This window comes from Adiantum capillus-veneris, chromosome 19, assembly GCF_014529385.1.
Source record: "Adiantum capillus-veneris isolate H3 chromosome 19, ASM1452938v2, whole genome shotgun sequence".
NCBI classification, from domain to species: domain Eukaryota; kingdom Viridiplantae; phylum Streptophyta; class Polypodiopsida; order Polypodiales; family Pteridaceae; genus Adiantum; species Adiantum capillus-veneris.
Window position 1 is genome coordinate 57,793,083 of NC_140949.1, and position 23,030 is coordinate 57,816,112.

General features: G+C 40.8%; 1 protein-coding gene across 1 annotated transcript; it reads left to right on the forward strand.

The window, feature by feature from the left end:
- Positions 1–7,008: 7,008 nt before the first annotated feature.
- On the forward strand, positions 7,009–10,037 carry LOC147434074 (KH domain-containing protein At4g18375-like). Its single transcript, XM_086490694.1, has 4 exons — positions 7,009–7,699; positions 7,806–8,315; positions 8,399–8,659; positions 9,261–10,037. The coding sequence occupies exons 1-4, from the start codon at positions 7,142–7,144 to the stop codon at positions 9,582–9,584; spliced, it is 1,653 nt and encodes a 550-aa protein (XP_086346820.1). The 5' UTR covers positions 7,009–7,141; the 3' UTR covers positions 9,585–10,037.
- The last annotated feature ends 12,993 nt before the right edge of the window (positions 10,038–23,030 follow it).

Sequence of the window (23,030 nt, forward strand, 5' to 3'; positions counted from 1 at the left end):
AACTTCTTGGTTGGGGTTAGGACCTCATGTTCCCTCGGCTTCTTTCTTCTGAACCCACTGAGAAACCAAGTCCGCTTTATCTTCTTTGATGGGGGTTAATGCAACTGTTTAGTTAGTTCCTTGATCTTTACAACATAGCTTCAAACTGATAATTTCCCTTGCTTTATTCTGTCCAATTCACAGAGGATGTCCTCGTCTCCCCTATTATCAAAATATTCTAGGCAAAAAGATTTGGTCAATTTGCTGTAAGTTTTGAGCTGGCATGTTGGGTTATAATAATACCATTTCCAGGGTGACTCTTTCAGTGTCTAAGGAAAAGTACTCTCCCACTCATCTTCATTGATATCTTTGAGCTTAACATATTGTTCAAACTCTTGAACATGTACTTCTAGATCATCCTTCTTACCTCCCTTAAATATTGGAAATGCAATCTTCAAATCAGTAGATCGTTCATGATGTTTGTATTTCTCTTTTGAGACAGATTTTAGCTCTCTGGTTTGTTGTTTACTGCAATGGTTTGTATCAATGTCCCATTTGTCGGTGTCATATGTCTCAGTCCAAGCATCTAGCTCTAGCTTTCTTTCTTACTTCATGTGTACTGATATGTGTCAGAGAATTGGAACTAAGGTGCAACAGAAATTACAGATTAGCTAGAGTAATCAATCAATTGTGTAACATTGAGCATATTCAAGCATGAAAATTGCAGAGCATGCATTAACTTAGATTCAATCATGAATCACACACATGTACTAAAACTGTAAGAAAGAGAGAGAGAAGAATTCGACACCAGTTGAGGGCCGAACGTTTTGGAGTCAACCCCCGTTCCGAAAGGACTTTGTATTAATAAATTCTTCTTCTTGAGAAGAGCTTTTGATCAATACAACTGAATAATCACACTTTTGTATGCACAAATTGAAGAGACGAAAGCTCTAAAATTTGGTAGAGTTTGCGATTACAATTTTCACCTAAAACACCTCGTTGAACTCAATCACAAGCCCAGAAACACCTCGCGGGTGATAGGATCTATGGGGACTAAGCAAAAATCACGTTGGAAAGAAGAAATGTAAGTATTGAGAAGTAGTAACTTGCATAGTTAAATAGTATAAACTTGAGCATCCATAGCTATAGAGACTTGTGTGGGAGAGAGAGAGAGAGAGAGAGAGAGAGAGAGAGAGAGAGAGAGAGAGAGAGAGAGAGAGAGAGAGAGAGAGAGAGAGAGAGAGAGAAAAGATGATGAGCCTTGAGGAGAGCATGGAGATCTTCTTTTGGTAGAGGATTCCATGGAGCTTCATGACTGGAAGACAGAAGTTTCCCTGCCCTCTCCAATGCAGCCCTGCAAAAAAATGCAGAAAACTCCTTTTTACGGTTTTCAAATGAAAAAATTTTGAACTACAAACTTGTTCATCTTGCCGTTTCCAATTAGTCGTGAGAGCCCTTTTTGTGGAAACTCTTCCTTTTTTAAGTTATTCCAAAAATACTCACCCTAGGTTCTGAAAATGCAGTTTTCTATTTTTAAGAGCCACTCCTCCCACCTTATCTTTTGGTTATCCTTTTTACTTTCGGAGGCTTTCGAGATCCGTTTTTGACTCTTTTGGACTCGTTAATATCCCATCTTTGCCCCTTAAGATCTTGATTGAATCCTTGTCGAATTTCGTTGGCACTTGTGAAGAATGCATTTAAAATTTGAAACTCTCTAGTTCACAAATGCATTCCTTTACCCGTTCTACATAATTGGACCTTCTACTATTTTTATTTTCGCTCAATAGAATGGCCAATTCCAGCAAGAGAAAATTCATTTAAGTAGACCAAAAATGAAATTTGGTGACAATATGTGACTCTTCCTATTGCCTTCATTGTTTTGGATGCTTTTAGCTTTTGCCCTTTTCTTTCTTATGAGATCCACTGGAGCAAGAATGCCTCTCTTCTATTTTTGAATGCCTGCATCTGGACCGATGAGAATGCTGGGAATCCTCCATTTTCTCAGCATTTTTCTGGTCCAAGTTTGCATTTGTTTCATAAGTAGGCTTAGTGTCAATGTCAGAGCCTCACTTTGACTCGTCTAGGATGGTGCTGACATGATCTAAGTCCTCCATGAATTTGGTTATCGGTCTTCGACCACATCCGACTCTTCTAGGCGGCATGATTGAATTCAGCTAACTCCAAAACCCAACAGGGTGATAGATTCTTTGTCAAGAGCTATTCAACTCACCACTATGATTGTCAAAATGAATGAGATGATCACTTTTGATAGCTATTCCAGGTTGGATTATCAGAGTTAGTTAGTTCAAATTAGGCAAGAATACTTCAGACACAAGATCAGACAAAGACTGAATTGAAATAGAAACAATAGACTGAGACTAAAACTGGAATGTATATTCAGATGGGGAAAGTATAACTAATATCAAGTACAACAATGAGAGTCAAGGAATGCTCTGAGCTTAATGCTAGAAGGGTATACGAGTACAACTAACTCCAAGAATGACAATAGAGTGAGTAGACTGAATAAAATCAATAGATCTCACCAAATGAGTAATGACCCCTATTTATAGGTGTCGGAATGGGCCTCTGATTGACTATTCCCTGTACAATTACCGAAGTAACTGGGTTCGATAAGTACCGGTTTTCTACTGCTGGTTTGATTTCTCGACTAGGATCTATTCCCACTGTACATGAGGTCACCTGATCAAGAAACTTTGGGAGCACTCGTCTTCCTTGTGGAGGGTCAAAAAGGTGATTCCTACTGAAAAAGTGTGGTGCATGCAAAGACGCAATTTCGGGATTCTCTTCATCTTGCATGCATGCACCCAAAATAGAAGTGGTTCCTTTTCACGGGGCTTTTCACTTAAACTCTTCGAATAGTAGGTAAAAGGGAGGTCTATTTACATTGCTTCTTGATTTTCTTTTAAGCTCTTAGAATAGTCGGTAAAGAGGAGTTTTATTTACATTGATTCTTTTGAATGGTTTTTGAGAATAAAACATAAGCAAAATTGATAAAATGTCCAAAAGTAATAATAGTGATAACAACACGGGCCACCCTTCCAACATGTGAAACGTGCTTTAGTAGGCAAAGAGGTGTTATTGCATCGTATTTATTTTAAAGTGCCATCTTTTAGGTTGGACAAAGATCACAATTTGAGAGCGGGGTTGCTATATTAGAAGGCCCATTTTGTAATGCTAAGCAACCCCATACATGGCACACTCCAGTTGCACTACTCCTGATGCTCGATTGTGTAATGGGATGTTTGAATCATATTGTAGGCACCTAGTCACTCCCTATAGTCGATCATGGAGGCCTGCCATGCTTCTAGAGAGTGGTTTAATTTCCCTCCACCTCAACAACGACTTGTTTCCAATTTTGTCGTGGAGGTGACACGAGTTGGCATATGTGAAGTGGGCATGCTCTAAAAGTTCCTATGATGTTTAAAGTTCTCTTTTCATGGGTGGTGTGTGGGTGGGCCTGTGAATAAGAAGAGGAAGCTTGAATAGCCTTTTCTATCACTCAAGTGTGGTAGATTGATTATTTGAGTTCTCTTTGGAGTAATACGTCTTGTGCTCAAGACTTGTCGATATATCATGACTAGAACATTAAAAGGTTCTCTATTCTCCTTTACTTGGTTGGCCTAAAACTATTTTTATTATGCTAGAGGATGCTCCACGTAGCTTGATATCAACCGTGAAAAAATATACAAGATCAGATGTTCCATCCAATCAAGATGTTGCACACAACCCCGCCGTGCTTTTAACCTTGCATCAACATCGAGTCAACATCTTGCTTGCTTTTCACCAACTACGTAGAGAATTAGAGACTACATAAATTCTAATAGCACAACAATTAGCACGTGAGGGTGCGACAAGCGCTTGTAAACTTGTGTGGGGTTGTTTTGATCACATACACTTGCGACATCATCTATGACGGACTAGCAAGTAATAACCATCTCTGATTGTTACCTTTGACACATAATAACCATCTCTCAACACCTTCTTCGAGTAATAATCATCTCCATCACCTTGAAGATAGAGGGAGAATCAAAGGTTTGCAAAAGGATCTTGAGCATGAGGCTAAGTTGAAAGAAGAGGAGAATCACAAAAGCCTTAGTAATGGTAGACATGATAGTAGAAGTGAGCGCAAAGGGAGCTTGAACATGAGGTTAAGTTGAAAAAAGAGGAACAACACAAAAGCAATAGAGATGGTAAACACGATAGCAGAAGTGAGTACGACATTTGACATGAGGGCAAAAGTTGTAGAAGACATGATGATGGAGATCAATGCGATGATCAAAAAACTCATAGAGAGCATGATGATTGTAAGGATATATACAATGGATACGTTGGTAGTGACGACGACGACGACAGACTCCAAGACTGGAGCAGGAGTAATCGAGATTATTGAGATCAATTACAACTTGTAGGATTTTGTGATGAAAAAGAAGAGATTCAGCATGTATTGCAAATTGCCATATGTATTATTGCTAATACATAGGAATAGACAAGATTGAGGTATAAAAGATGAAGAGACCATGACAGAGAGGATGAATATATAAGGGATTAGCCACTGGAAAGGAGATTGAAGAACTCATAGAGAGCATGATCTAGGGATAGATATAATTGGTATGCTGACAGTGACGATGATGGTAATGAACGTAGAGACTAGAGAAAGAGGGATCAAGATAATAAAAACTCTAGCTCTTCAAAGAGCACGAACCACAAGAGATCGAGCCGTTCAATGTTTATCAGGGTATGGTTTCACGTGTCATGGATCATGGATGCTTTGTGCAGCTTGTGGGCTTTTAAAGAGTTGCAATGACACAATATGCTTCGATCAAAGAGAGGAAAGAGTTGTGGAAGCAGCAACAAAGGACCATGCTTGATTCAATTCTAAGGGATTTGAATTGTCCTTGGGAAGATCCCATTCAAGAATTAGGATAACGACATCTCGCTTAGGAACTTCGTGATGTCAAACTCTCTACATATGACATGCCGGAGTGGAAGAAGAATGCATTTGGTAAGGGAACCGAATGCTATCAATAAATGAGAAAGGACAAAGTCTTCCCATTTATAAGGTGAAAAATGAGCTGGTTAGAGTAGTCTATAAGATCCTGTGCAAATTGACAATGGGACTGTCTACAAATCGGTGGACAAAACTTTGTGTCAACAAGTCATTAAGGTTCATCATCGCCATCCAAATCTCCATGTCTATGTGTTTGCTTGGACGTCATGACTAGACTACGATAAGTCACGATTTTCGTTCCTTAAGATTTTTGGGGAGACATAGTGCCGACTCTCCACCATACTTTTGTATGGCACTTTTGTATGACGTGCACTATATATGGTCTCTAGTTTGTGGCATTCCTTATTGCATGACAAAAAGTTTAACTACTCACATGGTTTTCCAGTAGCTAAATAAAACAACGTTTTCCTACCTTGCACACTCGGGACTAGTCGCCTACTTAATGAACATGTTAGTAGCTAAATAAAACAACGTTTTCCTACCTTGCACACTCAGGACTAGACGCCTACTCAATGACCATGTTAGTAGCCCAAGTTAATTTTTGCATTTCTCTACATGACAATCTACTACATGTAAACAAATTGGTATATGACTTAGAACAACATATCAACACTAAACCACATCAACGAATTTCTTAGACTAGTTGCATAGTTACCCCCCCCCCCCCCCCCCCCCCCCCCCCCCCCCCCCCGGCCCCGGCCCACATAAATTGTGATAGCTCCTATTGTTACATTTACTTTTAAAACTCTAAAACTAGGAGCACACACGCACGCATGATCCTTTGACAAAATATTTTAGACTTATGGTCACTAACGGCACCTTGGTACTACTTTTTTCTTGTAAAATCTCTTCAATCTCAAAAAACCTATTATAACTTAACTGCTTGAGTTTAATTTAACCTTCTCCCACTAACGATACCTTGACACTTTATTCTAGCCAAATGTAACTCTATGATTATTTTGCTAATAATCAAGAGCTATTTTTATCTTTTAGTATTTTTTTTAATAAAAACACGTAGGTGAATTCTTTTCCAGACAATCCCTGCATTGAGTATTTCATTCATCTTTGACAATTATCCCCCGGAAATTACTATTCGGTGGGTACTCATGGTAATGGTGAGTGGGTAGTAGTTTTTGGTCAATATTATGCATGATGGAGTTGATGGTTTTAATTGTCTTCTGGGTTAATACCATGGGTCTTACCTTACATGTTCCTTTAAGGGTGAATCTAAGCCTATCCTAATTTCATCTTGATATTGAAAGGTGAGTACCTATACTATTTCTAAATTTTAAAACACTCCAGAATGATAAAAAAACGGCAGTCTTCTGATGGATGCTCTACAGAAAAATCACCTAGCTTGGAGGCTTGCATAAAAAACACCTTAGACTGATGAACCCACGTTCTGGCCGTTTTTCATTTTTGAATTTACACACTCTCTCTCTCTCTCTCTCTCTCTCTCACACACACACACACACACACACACACACACACACAGAGTAAGACTACTGCGTTACATAAAGCCTCCTAGGGCTGCAACATTCTTATGCTCTCCAAGTACACACACACCTTGCGAACCTCTGAATGCGCTCTGGTATAAGTTAAAACGGTTTTAAGTAGGACACGGATAACAACTGATAGGTTCATTAACACTTGTAACACGTATTCAAAGCTAACGAATTTTGTTTATATAGATGAAGGTGAGGACTCTATCTTTACTTAGAATCTTTTTGGTTAAGTTGCTGTTTATCATTGTCGAACTTGACATCTTTCACTTCAGAATAAGTTGTTCTTGATTATCTTATGTACAAAACACTAGAATGATACTTCATTCTCACTATGATGTACAAAAATGAATCAAAAACTGTTTTTTTTTTTTTTTTTGTGTGCTAATCATTGTCTTTTGTTTAAAACCAAGTGTCTTTTGAAATGTTATGTTTCTTTTGTGTATATAAATCTTAAAACAGCAAGAGCAAGAGACACACACACAAAGACCACCCCCAAAACCAGAGCTCCATTGTGGTGTAAACCTATTCTTCTCTTTACTTTCGTGAACTTAATTGATTATCTTTACCCTGTTGAAGGAACCCTTCAGTTACGCGAAGCTTGCCTTACTGTTGAGCTTGTGTGTGCGTTATGGAAAGCTATGGTGGCTTGTCTGGGAAGCGTGCCCTCCATGAAGATGACGCTGCAGAGCGTAATGGGAGGCAGAAGAAGCGCTCTAGCTCGAACAGCGAGCTGCCGGCACAAGCTGAAGAGACCGAGTACCGTATTCTTTGCCCTGTTAGCAAGATTGGCAGCCTCATTGGCAAAGGAGGCTCCACCATTAAGGCCCTCCGAACAGAGTGCAGATCCAAGATCAAAGTAGAAGACCCTGTCTCTGGCTCTGACGAGCGTGTAGTCCTTATCAGCTCCTCTGCTGACCAATTCAGAGAACAAGGCTACTATGTTTGTGCTGCTCAAGAAGCCCTTTTCAAAGTCCATGCCAGGATTACAGAGGCTGATGATGATGATGATGAGCCTCCTCAGCCCGTGTTTATCCGACTTCTAGTCCCTAAGAGCCACATTGGCTGTTTGCTTGGGAAGGGTGGCAAGATAATTGAGCAAATGCGGAAGGAAATTGGAGCCCAGATCAGAATCTTGCCAAAAGAGCAACAGCCGCCCTGTGCTGGCTCCATTGATGAGCTTGTCCAGGTAAGATCTATCCGTCTCTTTTGAAATTTGCGTCTTTTGGAATTTGTAGGTGTAGGGGTTCTTAATGAATAGCTTCTTCGAGTCCTGAGAGTCAAACTTCATATAGGTGACTGGTGATGCAGCTCTTGTGAGGAAGGCTTTATTTGAGATTTCAACTAGGTTACATGAGAATATTACGGGGGAACGTACACAAAAGGGTGCACATGTGTCTCAAGGCTCTGGCGGCATGATGGCTCCTATGTTTGCTGCTGCTGGTGGAATGTATCCCTCTATGGGATATTTACAGGCGGGTTCACTCCTGGGTCCATCCTCTGTTGGTGACCCAATGCAGGGTCTTGGTTACTCTTATGGTGGGATGTATGGAGATGCGAGTATGGGGCAGACTTGGGGTGTGTCCATGCCTTCAGCTGCAACTGGAGGCCTCCCTCACTCTGATGGAGCGACTGAGGAGGAGTTTACTATCCGGATGCTATGCCCAAATACAAGAATTGGCAGCATTATTGGGAAGGGTGGTAATGTAATAAAGAAGATGCGAGAAGAGACTGGTGCAAAGATTAAAGTAGAGGAGCCAATACCTGATTGTGATGAGCGTGTTGTTCTCATCATTGCCTCGGAGGTGAGTAGATCAAATTTCCCTTTATTGAATCATTTGCAGCTCATCAGGTTGAAATGGTATCCAAGTCTTTTATGTGTCTGCAGTATGTGAACACATATCCATCACATGTCATTCAAGCCACGATGCAAGTCTTCAGGCGGCTCGCAGAGTTGCAATTGGAGAAAGATATGGACAATAAGTCTTTTATTGTTCGATTACTTGTTCCTTCTACTCAAATTGGTTGTCTACTCGGCAAAGGTGGTAGTATTGTGAATGAGATGAGGAAGACCACAAAAGCAACTATTCGAATATCTCCAAAGGATGAGCCCTCCAAATGTGCCGAGGAGAATGATGAGCTCGTGCAGGTAGTGTCTCCTACAAGCTGTTGTGGGTTTCAAGACCTGTGTGTATTTTTAATTTTCTCATTCAAGGTTACACCTAGTACGCATCTCGATTAATCTACCCATGTTGTGATATAGAGTACACCCCTTCGATACGTATTATTCTATAATTTTATGTTAGAAAACATTGATTGATAAAAGACATTGATCACGAGCTTACTCAAACGTGATGACCCATAAATGTACCACATTTTAGTCTTGAGGACCCCTAATTTTGATCTTCAAAGTGTGTTTTTAAAAGATGCATAGAAAGCTCCATATCGTCACACTTATACACACAAAATATTTTTGTGACAATATATTTATTGATTCCTGCAGTTAACTTATTCTGCATGTTAGTCCTGATGACCGATAATTTACCACTTGTTAGTGCTGATGACCCAATATACATGTAAAGCTCCATATAGTCACACTTACACACAGATATTTATGTGACACTGTCTTTATATATTCTTGAGTCCTGCATTTAGCTTATTCTACATGTCAATCCTGATGATCCATGATAAGCCTTAACATAGTTAGTTTCTTTGACACCTTGCACGATTGATTTTTGTCGCACCTGCAGATTATGGGGGATCAGAGTGTTGTCCAAGATGCCCTGGTTCAAATTCTTAACCGGCTTCGAGGCAATGTCTTTAAGGGACAGGAAGGGAGTGAAGCTGTGTCTGGGTTCGGGTCTTCAATATTGCCAATGTCGGGTGCAGTTTACTCTGGAACTAACATGTTGAGTAGCTATAGAGGTGGGCTAGACTCAGGTGCTGCTGGGACAACGTATCCCCTAACAAATATGGGTTATCCCAGTATGGATTTTGGGTATGGTGGAATCAGCTCACAGCCTTCTTTTGGCAAAGAAAGAGAAGGTAAAGATTCCAGGCGACGCCAGAGGTAGTAATTGATATTTTGAGGGCTCTATGGTGTATGTCTCTGGAGATGATGCTCTTGCTGCTGGGATTTTGAGAGGGAAGTTGCACAAGTAGTGGCTGCCCTTGAGTTCGCTTCTGACAAGATGAACTGATTTCAAAATTTTGTTCCTCTTTCCGTGATTCCTTTTTCTACACCCACTATTGGCCACTGATTGTGTTAGTGGGAGTGTCATAGGGAATCTGCATGGTGGTGCTGACACTCAATTGTCTTGTGGAGAACAAGCATGTCTTTACTAGCACTTTTCCTTTGAATATGAGTTTGGGCTTTTCCTAGATTCATTGAACGATATAGTGTGTTCCAATATGTCCTTATCTATATCCAGCCTTAGTGCAGGATAACGGCCTGGGCCTCATACATTTTTGATTGTTGAACTTTTCACAGATATGGGCCAATTGTTTTTATCAGCAGTTTGAAGCTACTCTGTCAACAAAACCCTCTCCCTCTCCCTCTCACTCTCTTCCCCTTTTTCTGTTCCCCCATTCATTGACATACGCATTGTGTATTGACAAACCCAGCAAATTTTGACCGACACTCCTTAACTTGCATTCTGTAAAACATACAGCCCAAAGAGTTGCCCTGCAAACTAAAAGTTTTGCAGCAAGTTTCTGCTCAACAGATATTTAAAAAGTTGTCTTTATTCTCAAAGAATTTCTGTAAAATATTTATGGTAGTGTTGTCTTAAATTAAATCAGCTGGTGTTGAAGTTTAATTGTTACATACGTCTAGGGGAGTAATTTCATGATCGCATGTGTCCTTTGGCGCTCTGTAATATCTCGTAGTTACAGTGGTGTCAGTCTTGCCCAAATGTGTTACTTCATTTTGCCTGCTTGTTACTTCTTTTTGTGTGTTGTGCTTCTTTATGATTTGAGTGCGCTTTGGCTGCTTTGTATGATTGAAATTTGAAAGATGTGACTGGGAAAACTCAAAACAGGATCTTTACACACACACATTCACTCTAATCACTAGGTTATGATCCTGTTGGCTTTTGCTTTCCTCAGTTATGGTGGTGTATTCTGCATCACTGCCTTGATTTTGTGTGGAAGAGTCTTCATGGTGTGCTTTCCTTTACAGAGAAGTTTTGATTTTCTTGAAATTATCTAGTTATTTGGAAGTGTGTAGGTCGCAAGTAGTCCTTGGCCGAGTATGGATGGCACAACACCATTGCTTCAGAGGAACTTCCACACTCTTCTTTGTATATTTGATGGAGCTGATGGTTATGCCTGATTGAGCGGTTTGTTATGTACCCTTGTGGATGATTACTATGAGTTTTGGATTTTTGCCTCACTGGCTTTATCTGGGTGCAACTTAGTAAATGTGCCTTGTCTCGGGCCATGTCATCATGTTCAGCACATTTATGGAATAAGAGGTGCCAGTGATAATTGCTCCCTGTGTTCTATGTGTAGTTTACTAGCTTAGGACTGGTTTATTGATTCTATGGTTTTTGTTTCCCTGTTGGGAGGGGCATTTGGATGCAGGTAGTGTGAGCAGAAATTCCTTAGTGTTTGGTCAATACATTTCTGCACAGCTTGGACAACAATTTGCTCTATATCATGTTTTACCGCAGTACAAAGTTAAAGACTGTTATATGCTGGATGATTAGTTACCTAGTAAATGTTCGTGGGCATTTTTTGTATTTGGTTAAAATATTGTCTGATGAAGCAGATGCGAAAACTTGTATGCAATTGCTATGATGCCATAAGCTGTGGTCTTTTTATACTCTGAAAAACTGGCTATGTTCCTCTGTTTGGCTAGCAGATGTGTTTTATTCTGGAAGGATTGTACTATGTGCACTTCTCGTTTGATGACTTGTGATTCTTTGGTATGGGTCACTAATTGCAACTTTTGGCCTATATTATTTGCAGCTTTTAAGGATCTGTGGTTACTTATGGCCTTCATTTTTAGCTTGCTTTAGACCTTTTTAAATCATGGAATTCTTAGAGCAATTGTGGACCATTGGACAAAGCGTCTTGATTAAATGCAACATGGCAAGTTAATGATGGCAACCTTTTTTCTTCCTATTAGTTGTAAGAGGCCTATTAACTAGGCATTTTATTATATAGGCTGATGTGATACATTTAGACATGTTCTGTTTAGTTTGTCCTAAATTTAAGAAAACTCCTGGTTTTGTATGTTGGACGCAAGAACTTGATATCAAGTTTTGCTCTCCCCTTTTGGGTAGGTAAAACTTTTGGTCGCATTTGCCCTATAAAGCATGACTACCTCTATTGTAACTTGGCTATGGTGTCGTGCTCTAGGAAGTTCTTGTCTTAATCTTTTGAAATTGTAGTTCATTTTGCATGTGAGTATGTACACATGTGTAGACAAAAAGGTGAGGGAAACTATTTTCAAACTGAGCTAGTTAGTAAGGGATATCATATCTCTATTTCACTAAACTATTCTTTATACACTAAATTCTCAACATGCACTTACTGTACTCTTGTGTGTGCTCTTACCTCTTTGCTTCCTTTCGATTGAACCTCCTTGTGGTCTCGAGCTTCCTTGTAGTCGAGCTCCAATGAATGCAAGTTCATGGTTCTCCTCCAAAGAGGGCTAGTGAGTGTGAGGAGGAGGGAGGGAGGGAGGAGGGGGGGGGGGGGGGGGGGGGGGGGGGAGAAGAAGCTTGGGTTTGCACGTGCGAAGGCGGGACGAAGAAGTGAGCAAGGTATGTTGTCCAAAAATGTGGTTTTTAAGAGCTCAAAACATTACTACTAAAATTACCAAGTAAACTTGTAATCATAATGCTTGTAGCATAAACACTTCAGAACTGGAATGTCTTGATGCACACGTACTCTCTTATCTTGCCACTTTTGTAGGCATAATCATAATCATATCTAAATAGACGACCATGGATGCATAATTTTGTAGAAAGATAGTGCCGAGTAATGATCCTCTATTGGGGTAAAAGGCCAACATGACCATAACCTCGACCACACACCTATCATCCTTACTCGCTCATAGGTAGCATTTTCTACTGGATAAGAGTTAGTGAGGTTGATCTCATGTGCAACTGTAGTAAACATCTGTCTGGTCTTCTCTGTACGCACTCTACTCACACGCACAGATCCATGCACATTCAAATGGTATCAGATCTGATGGTTAGCATTGTGTGCTTCGTGGCGATAGCTTGCACACCGGTTGCGATAGAGGAGGTAGCTTGGAGCCCGAGCTTCCAAATGACAACACTTCAGTTGAAGGGGGAGCTTGGGGAGTGCGGGGGCAGCATCCGCATTGCCCGCACAATAGCTCTTGATGAACCTAAGCTACAAGGTCTATGTTTGCATCAATGAAATTGATTTCTAAGAGTAGGAGTTGCTCAACTATGATCGTTTTTCAATATTTTTGTTAACATATACATGTGGTAGTGATGTGTGTGAACACACTTAGGACTGATGGGACATTTTTTTCCCTCACTATGAAGTTTTTTCCCTGTGCATTGTATATACGCCCATCACTCTAGGGCTATCTATCTTTCCATTGCACATAAAGTAATAAACTCTTTGTTGTGTGCCTACAACTTCCTTCATCTTCTCCAAGCTGTGTGTTTTCCTGCAACCCTAATTCCAACAATTGGTATCTGAGCAAGTTGCATCCTCCCGGGCTTAGTCGCCAACAGCTCCAGCACATGCCTCCTCACTTTCTTTGATTTTTGTGAGCTTTGGCGAGCGCCCGCAGGTCGACAAATATTTTGGGTAAGCTCGAAGAGCTTTGTCTACTCAGATTTTTGATTCAGGCTCATTTCGGCCTTCGTTTTCGCTACATGCAGTATTGCACCAACTATTTTGTCATTTTGTGCAAAAATTCTGTCAGTGCCTTTTTTCTGCATAACAAGTTTCTTACAATCTTCTACGGTTTGTGCTATATAGCACGTGCTGTTCCCGCTTCGTTTCTCCTCTTTTCGGAGAATTTTCACATAAGATACAACATTTGCCATGACTGACAACAACACATGTGTTCAGGATGTTTGCTGCTGAGGATAGATTGGATGGGGACAATTACCCTATGTGGGCTTATATGATGCAACATGTCCTTGTGTCAAAGGGTGTCTGGAATATTGTGCAAGGCATTGATGTACGACTTGGTTTTGAGGATGTAGTAGGCGATGTTGGGGATGATGCAGGTTTTGGTGGCAGGATTGCTACTGCCAGAGGTGTTTTGACTACGGCTGAGCAAGCTCGATGGGATGTAAAAGATGTGCAGGCTCATGCATTGATTGCGTTGTCTGTGAAGTGCACTATTACTCCTCACATTCGTCCAATGAAATCTACAAAACAGGCTTGGGATATTTTGATTGGTCTTTATGCAAGTCGCAGTGGGACAAACTGCATTGCTGTGTAAAGAGCTGGAGTCGAAGATTATGCATGAGGAAGATAAATATGGACACTTTCCTTGCTGGTGTCAAGGATATCGATGAGCAACTTATTTCTGTAGATGAAGTCATTTCTGACAATTCCCTTGTGTAGACTGTTCTTGATGCTTTGCCGGATTCTTACTAGACTTTTGCTAGTACTTGAAGACTTATGACTCAACGAAATCCATAAGTTGTTAAGTTTGATGCATTATGTACATTGCTGTTGCAAGAGTCACTTTTCAAAGAAAACATGACTAGATAGCGTGCGGTTGAACATGCCGTTATTGTTGTAAAAAAAAGGTGGTAAAAACAATATACCCACTTCTCATGGTTCTTTCATTATGAGTGGTAAATCACATGTTCCTAATGCTTTTGCTGATAGCAACTCGTATCGTAATTTTGGTGAAAAGGGCAAAAAGAAGATGCGTTGCCATTATTGTAAAGATAATGATCACTTGATCAAGTAATGTCCTAGGTTGAAGGCCAAAGACGCTAAGAAGAAAGAGGCTCATTCTACTACAAATGCTGGTTCCACTACAAATGCAACTATTGTTGAGTTTTATGTGAAAGGAGGCTGTGATGCTGATGTTGATGCAGAATGGGATTTTAGTGCAGAGTGTACTTATGATCCTTTTGTCCATGATGCATGTTTATTAGTTGCTGCAGATGCTCATGTGTGGTACTTTGATAGTGGTGCTACAAAGCACATTACCTCTCATCATGACTTGTTTACCTCTCTCTCTCTCTCTCTCTCTCTCTCTCTCTCTCTCTCTCTCTCTCATGTCCCTCATGGGAACTCAGTCACTTGTGCCAACAATGCCTCTTATCCGCCGGTCAAGGGAGTTGGAAAGATTGTGCTTACTGCTGTAAATGGCAGTTCTTTCACACTTGTTGATGCATTGTTTGTACCTGGGATAAAAAAGAATCTGTTGTCTATATCTGTACTTGCTAGACTTGGTCTTGTAGTCAAATTCGTGGATGACAGATGTACAATACATGATCTTAGTTTTGGTGATGAACTTGTTGCGTTTGCATTTTATGTCGTGGTATGTATAAGCTCACTTTGTATGACAAGTGTGAATAGAATTTTTTAAATGCAGTTGTGGATTCTAAGGTTATTTCAGATGCAAAACTTTGGCATGCTGGTTTTGGGCATCTGAATTTTGAGAATTTGTAGCGTTTGCAAAAATCTGATATGGTTGCTTCTTTGCCGCTTCTTGAAGAACCTGTTAAACATGTTTGTGAAGGCTGTATTTTGGGTAAGATGCAGTGTTCGAAGTTTCCAAAGGATGGTTCACCTAGGGCCACATGCATGTTACAATTTGTGAATAGTGATGTTTGTGGGTCCATGCAAACTCCGTCCTTGAGAAATTACCTTTATTTCATGACTTTCATTGATGATTACTCCATGCATGCATGGGTGTATTTGCTTAAGGCGAAGTCCGAAGTGTTTATGTGCTTCAAACAATCTTTGGCCATGGCTGAAAACGTCTCGAAATGTATTATGGGCACCCTCCATTCAGATCGAGAAGGAAAGTATATGTCTCATGAATTTAATGCATTTCTGGCCAGTCGTGGGATAAAACACCAACGTACAGTGTCTTATACGCCTCAACAAAATGGTATTTCTCAAAGGGAAAACATGTCACTTACAAAAATGGCACGATGTATGGTCAAAAGTAAAGCTTTGCTGCATTTGTTTTGGCTTGTGGCCATCATGTGTGCCACTTATGTACTGAACAAGTGTCCTATGAAATCTTTGCAGTCTATAAATCCATATGAAGCATGGAATGAAAGAAAGCCTTCTATTGAGCACATGCGTGTTTTTGGCTGTTTCGCATATGATTTGGTGCCACAAATATAGCACAAAAAATTGGATGATAAGGATGTTAAATGTATTTTTGTTGGTTATAGTGTTGAAAGCAAAGGTTACAGGTTGTATCATCCACAAACAAAGTGTATCTTGGTCTCACGTGATGTTGTGTTTGTGGAAGATTTTGTTCAACCCTTGCTCTCATGTACTAGAGACAATAATGTAAGCTCACATGACATTTATAACACACTTTGTTTCCTCTTTTCAATGGTGGAAGTTTGAATGTAAATTCCAATGAGGCAAATGTACTTGATGTTACATATTAGCCTATTACTGATGCAGATGTACTTGATGAGGAAAGGGCTGAGAATGAGCAGGCTAGAGGTATGCCAAAATGGATGGTGCATACTTTGCGTGACAGTAAATTAGATGCACCTTTGTCTAGTCGTACTTGTTCGGGTTCTCGTCATACAGCTTATACATCAAATTGTTATGCTTTGACTGGCTTATGTGATGTTGAGGAATCTCTGTCTTTTGATGAAGCACAAAATTCAAAAAATTGGATGGCTGCCATGCAATCAAAATATGATGCACTACTAGAAAATGACACATGGACTTTATGTGATTTGCCTCCTAGCAAAAAGGCCATTGGTACGGATGGTGAGATTGATTGCTATAAGGATCGACGTGTTGCAAAGGGTTATGCACAACAAAAAGGCATAGATTATGAAGAGACTTTTGCTCCCACTTGTCATATGACTACTCTGTGTTTTCTATGTCCATTGGCAACTCATTTTGGTTGGGATATACATCAGTCATACATTGTTACTACTTTCTTGAATGGTGACATATTTGAGGAAGTTTATGTAACGCAGCCTCACGATTTTGTCATTAAAGGGCAAGAAAATAAAGTGTGCAAATGTGAAAAATCTTTGTATGGCTTGGAGCAATCCTCTTGCTTGGTATGAGAAGGATGACACTCATTTGGTCAAACGAGGTAGTCATAATAGTCCAACAGAAAGCATATTGTATGTAAAGCGTGAGGGTGATGTTCTTCTAGTGTGGTTCTCTATGTGGATGATTTGCTGATCACTGGACTGAATGAGAGACATATTGTTGAATTTAAGGCTGGTTTGAATACTTCTTTCAAGATGAAAGATTTGGGGCTCTCGCATCATTACTTGGGGATACAGTTTAAGCAGTGTGATGGTGGTATTGCCCTTGTGTCAAACAAGTTTCTGACATTGCTATGTAAGTTTGGACTTGAGGATTGCAAACCTATTGCCACTCCCATGGAAATAGGTTTGAAATCGAGTCTTCATGATGCTGGTGATTCTGCCGATGTCACTCTTTACCAAAATTTGCTGCCTTATTTATGTATGCAGCACGAGGCCAGATATTTAGTTTGCAGTCTTACATGTCAACAGATTCATGCATAGCCTAGGGTCTAAGCATTGGCAGGTTGTCAAGAGGATTTTTTGCTACTTGAGTGGTACTTTACATCTTGGCTTGTTTTATTCCAAGGGGGGATCGTTGCTGCCAGACTTACATGCTTTTTTGGACTCAGATTGGGCTGGTTATTTTGACACGTGAGCGTCCACAAGTGGTTTTTGTTTCATGCTCGACAGTTCATGTATCTCATGGTTGAGCAAGAAGAAACCTAACGTGACCACTTCTAGTTGTGAGGCTGAGTAGAGGGCAGTCTTCACAGCTACGGTTGAGTGTGTATGGCTGAGACGCCTTATGGTTGATTTGGGTGCTGGACAGGACATTGCAACACTATCTACACTAATAGTTATAGCACATTGGCAGGTGCGAGAAACACAATTTTTTATGCTCGCACAAAGTACATTGAGGTGAATTACCATTATGTCAGGGAGAGGCTCTCAACAGGAGAGATCAGCTTGGCTTATGTGCCAACACAGGATAACCTTGTAGATCTTTGCACAAAGGAATTATCTTGTGAGAGGTTCGAAGCTTTCCAAAAAGCTTTGGGCTTACTCCCCTTTGTGGACTGATCATGTCCTTAGGGCTCTGATTTCCACAACTTGTACAAAAATTGATTGGTGGCTATAACTTTACAGCTCCTCGGTGAGTCAAAATCTGCTCGAATCAAAATTTTATTGCACTTTCAACACAAAATCCTATTTTTCTTGTAACATGCACAATTCAAGTTCAAACTAAATTTTGAGATGACCACTATGCTCCTAAGAATTATTGCTAGCCCAGACATCTTTCTAAGTTCACTCTGTGTGACAAAGGGTCTTGGATTGCGATCCATGTATCCCAATGTCCAATCCTCTGAAACTTGGCACACAAGTCTCTCTCAATCTCTTGATCTAAATTATGTGACTTTTCTAAGGTTTGAATCCCTTGTGATAATCCAAAAGTCACTTTCTAGGTCGGTTTGGTGGTTTTTAGCCCTGAATGACTCTTGCTGCTACAAACGGGAGCACGGAGAGCCTTGCAAAATATGAAAATAACATGCTATAATCCATAAACGAGCGTATCTACATACCTGACGACACGCACAAGCACATAATCCAAGCTATACGCAAAGAGAGGGAGATAGGGAGCGCATGACAACACGTGTAGGTGTACCACCTAGAGCGGAGTGCTACGCCGGCACGGCGAGAGGAGAGAGGAGAGAGGAGAGGAGAGAAGAATACACAGACACTGGGTGCAATCTCCCCTCGTGCAAGAGTGACCATTTCCCTCTTGCACGTATTTGATTTATAGATTTCTTGAATGGTCAATGTGAGTACAAACTGGCCGGCCGGTCATAAATGGCCAAAGCTCATAAAAGAGCACTTGAATTAATATACATAAAATGTAATATCCTTTTGCAATAGCCTAGCTCGATCAAGCCTTTTCCACCTGTTAGCTGCAATAAATAATAACATATCAATTCCATAACATACGTCTCCATTGGAAACAATTGTCCTCAATTGCAAAGATAAAAAAAATCTACAAACGATACTTGTCAAAAACAGTGATTAGAAATCTATGTCAAAAACTAACATATAGTAAAAACAATGAAACTAAGAAATATTGTTTATGTTTGCCGTCATCCACATACTACTTATTCTAGTGTCCCATACCACTAGAATAAACAGTATATGTCATACCCTGATGAATCAGGATATCATTGGTCACACTCATCATTCAATAATCAATCCTCATCATCTCAAGTCCAATTTCATAAATACTTTCATGACAGAAAAGAATCGACATATACCAATTCCCAATCCAAATATCCTTCATTTTTGTATACCCAGGTAACAAAATCATACCAGTTACAGTGGTGGTCAGTCAGCAACATGATTTTGTGATCGGTGTTGCCTAATGGGCGAATCTGCACTAATGCTGCCTAAATCAGCGAATTTGCATTCGGTATAAGTTCAAAAAGCGTGAATCTGTAGTTTGTTGTTGTGCTACCTAAATCGGCGAATCTGCACTAGATGAGCATTGACACACTGCCTAAATCGGCGGATCTGTGTGCTTGTGACCAATGGACTAGACAAGACATGAAGGAAAAAATAAAAATATTTACTATGTTTGTTGACATCGCAGTGCAGTAAATCAAGGCACTTATAAATTGTTGTGCACTATCCCAAAGCACCGTGGCTCACATGAGTAGCTGCATAGCTTATTGACAAATCATCTTTACAAAAAGTACTTGTAGTACAATTAGAAGCCATGATCGGAGCAGAAGAGAGATGGGACTGATTGGACAAACAACCCAAAAGTAATTTGATCTTGAACTGCCTTTTCCTAGAAGCCTTTATTTATGACAGATTATTTGTTAGGTAGAGCCAGAATTAGGGATGAGAATGTAGATTTTTGGTGCATCAAGAAAATGCCTTACAAAACCATCTACTTAAGCCTCTGGATATTATATGAGAGGAGGTAGGATGGGAGTTGGTATCTTATACAAATAACCTAAACGTGAGAAGACAATGCATAGACAGTTGATGAGCGCAGACCGCAATAATTGTAATCACATATTTCGACATAAATAATAAATCATTACATAATGAAAATCATTGACATCATAGGGGGAAGGGATCAACATTCTCCTCGGTAGGTATAGCAATCATGGATGATGAGGGTTCCGTAAAGACTGCTTGATAAGCTTCATCATTGCCATAAATGGAGAAAGAGGTATCCATGAACTTGCTCCGTGCATCACCAAAGCCCATGCCCCTAGACATGCGGCAACACTACAGGAAATGCAAGCTCCTCAATCTGTTTGTGAGAGAAGAAGGAACCCTCACAATGTCGAAAACTGTACTTGTCACGGACTGGGTGCTAGCTCTTTTACATACCGTTCTCTCACACTTAGTTTCCCGTGGTTTGCATGTCATTGCGCTGGATTTCCCTGGTGCTGGGTTTTCTGAGAAGCCTCTTGCGACTCAAGGTGGCCTCTTCTCAAAGCTCAGAGAGATCTATGAAGAGATATTAGAGAAAGGCTTGGTTTGGAGGTTTGAACAGATGTTTGAAACAGGTGCTTTTCTCGATCACATACCAACACTAGAAGTAAGTATGATGTAGGGGATTTGAGTGAAAACATTGCTCAAGTGATAAGCTTTCTTCCTTCTGCTATGCACGTAGTGCTTCATGATACAAGTGTAGAAGTAGGCTTGACTTGGGCCATTCGAAATCCCACTTTAGTACGAAGCATCACACTTATTGACAGTTACCAGTACACAAGGATTCAATTTGTCAACTCTCTAACGCAAACCTTGGCACTCCAAGCTTTCCTGCTGTCCTTTTGGGCTTTCCAGGAGATCCATGGTAGGTAAGAGTCAGCTCGTTGAACGTGGTAGATGGAAAATGCGAGTTTGGATTTGAACTCGACTATTGAGAAACTTAGTGGATCACCGTTACATGTGGTATGGTCCGAGTATGGCTGCTGTACGTAGAGAGAGAGAGAGAGAGAGAGAGAGAGAGAGAGAGAGAGAGAGAGAGAGAGAGAGAGAGAGAGAGAGAGAGAGAGAGAGAGAGAGAGAGAGAGAGAGAGAGAGAGAGAGAGAGAGAGAGAGAGAGAGATAGGAGTATTATGGGACTGCGTGTGTCTGTGTGAGAGTAGGAAACTAGAGGGAAAGCTCCATTGAAAGTGTGCATGGAGGCTGCTGGCCGATGAGAGAGTAGTTGGTCCCCAGCTATGAGAGAGAAAGATACAGGTTGAGGAGAGAGAATGAGAGAGAGTTTAACTCTAGTCGAGGTCGGTGGCTTCAGGGAGAGAGAGAAGGATTCCGAAGGTTAGCTGCTCTCCATGAATATGGGGCTACTGGGAGTCGGGGGGAAAAAAAGTTGCGACGAGTGGTGGGGGGGAGAGTTTGCTACATGGCGGAGTGCTCGTGGATGAGAGCTGTAGGCCACTCGACGTCAAGGTAGGGGTGTGGTTGTCTGTTTGCATGGCGTGTGGTGTAGGGGGGTTTGGTAAAAGAAATAAAAAAAATCGCGTCTGTGTGTGGCTACGATAGGACGGCAGCCGCCGTAAGGTAGTGAGGTTGCATGGAAGCATCTGAGCGAGGGTGGGTGGGTGGTTTTTGTGGCCAACACTACTAACACACAGAGAGACAGAGAAGGTGTGTGTGGAGTGGGTTGGTCGGCAAGTCATTGTCGTTTAGAGTTGCTTGTTGGATGCTGTAGTGCTTCGACCTTTGGGTGTTGCTACCATCCACACAAGCTTGTATGTCCTCTTTGCTCGTGATCATAGCTAGTAGCTCACGTTGATGAGTGGTGATCTCTCCCAACCATTAGCAGACAGAGTCACCTATGAAACACGCCATCCAATTTTACTGTTCTGTTTTTTTTATTTTTTGGGGTAGCCGCTTGAGGTTGTTTCCCACTAGGTTACATCGGCCCCTTCTCGAGCAAGGGTTCTTGCATTAACAATTTGTCAAGTACACTCTCTCTGATTATTCTTTCTACTATGTTACTATACGTACATGTGCCTCTCGAATGAAAAAAAATAATCCTATAATTTATCTTCTCCTTCGTGCAATTCGAGGTGCAATTGTTCTCGTAAAACTTGTCTTACTTGTTATAATCTGCTTACCATAATAGGCTTCCTAATGACACTATCAACACTGACTGTGCCTCTAAGAGTTTACAGGCATGATCTCTAAACAAATTGAGTTTTAATTACATGGACATATTTGTCCTACTAATCTTATGCCTAGTATTCTTTTGTGCAAGACTTACAATTAAGGAATAATTAGAAAATATGATGGGTAATGAAGCGAAACGTGAAACAACTTCTCAAGAAAAAATTATGCAGATCTAGGTCATAATTTGCATTTATCTTTGTATATATGTTTCTCCATCACGTATGCGTTGAAAGGAGCGTTTCCAAAGCTCTGACACCACTGCTACAAATGAAGGCGTGGCTGCCCTGCAAAATAACTGAAACAACACATTGCTAATCATAAATGAACGAATCCGCATACCTAACGACTCGCACAAGCACATAATCCAAGCTATATGCGAAGAGAGGGAGATTGGGAGCGAGAAAAGGCATGAGAGCACGTGTAGGCGTACCTCTTAGAGTAGAGTGCTACGTCGGCACGACAAGAGAGGAGATAGGAGAGGAGAGAAGAATACACAGACACTGGGTGCAATCTCCCCCCATGCAAGAGTGACCATTTCCCTCTTGCACGTATTTGATTTATAGATTTCTTGAATGGTCAAGTGAGTACAAACTGGCCGGCCGGTGATAAATGGCCAAAGCTCATAAAAGAGCACTTGAATAAATATACATAAAATGTAATATCCTTTTGCAATAGCCTAGTTCGGTCAATCCTTTTCCACCTGTCAGCTGCAATAAATAATAACATACCAATTCCATAAAACTTGCCCTCCTTTGACCCACTTCTTGGAGGTTTTTGGTACCCTTGCTTTCGGATAAGTGGTTTGTGTGGGTCTCTGTTGCAAGGGTGTATGGTCTCTATCCAAAACATTAGCAGGGGGATATTGATCGCGATCCATGTGTTAAGTATGGAACCTGATTTACCCTTGTAATTTTCTGTGGTAAAAGTGCACATTTGTAAGGCCCCCATTATGAGGAGAAGCCATCATGCGTGAAGGAAAATCACTCGCCGGAAACCAAAATTTTCACGGCCAAAAATCAGGGGCAAATTTAGGGTCCTTGGGGGCGGAAGCGCTCGAGACTTTTTTTCCCCTGTCGCCGGAATATTATGGCCGGACGGCGGCCGAAAAGTGGTCGGAAAACAACCGTCGGT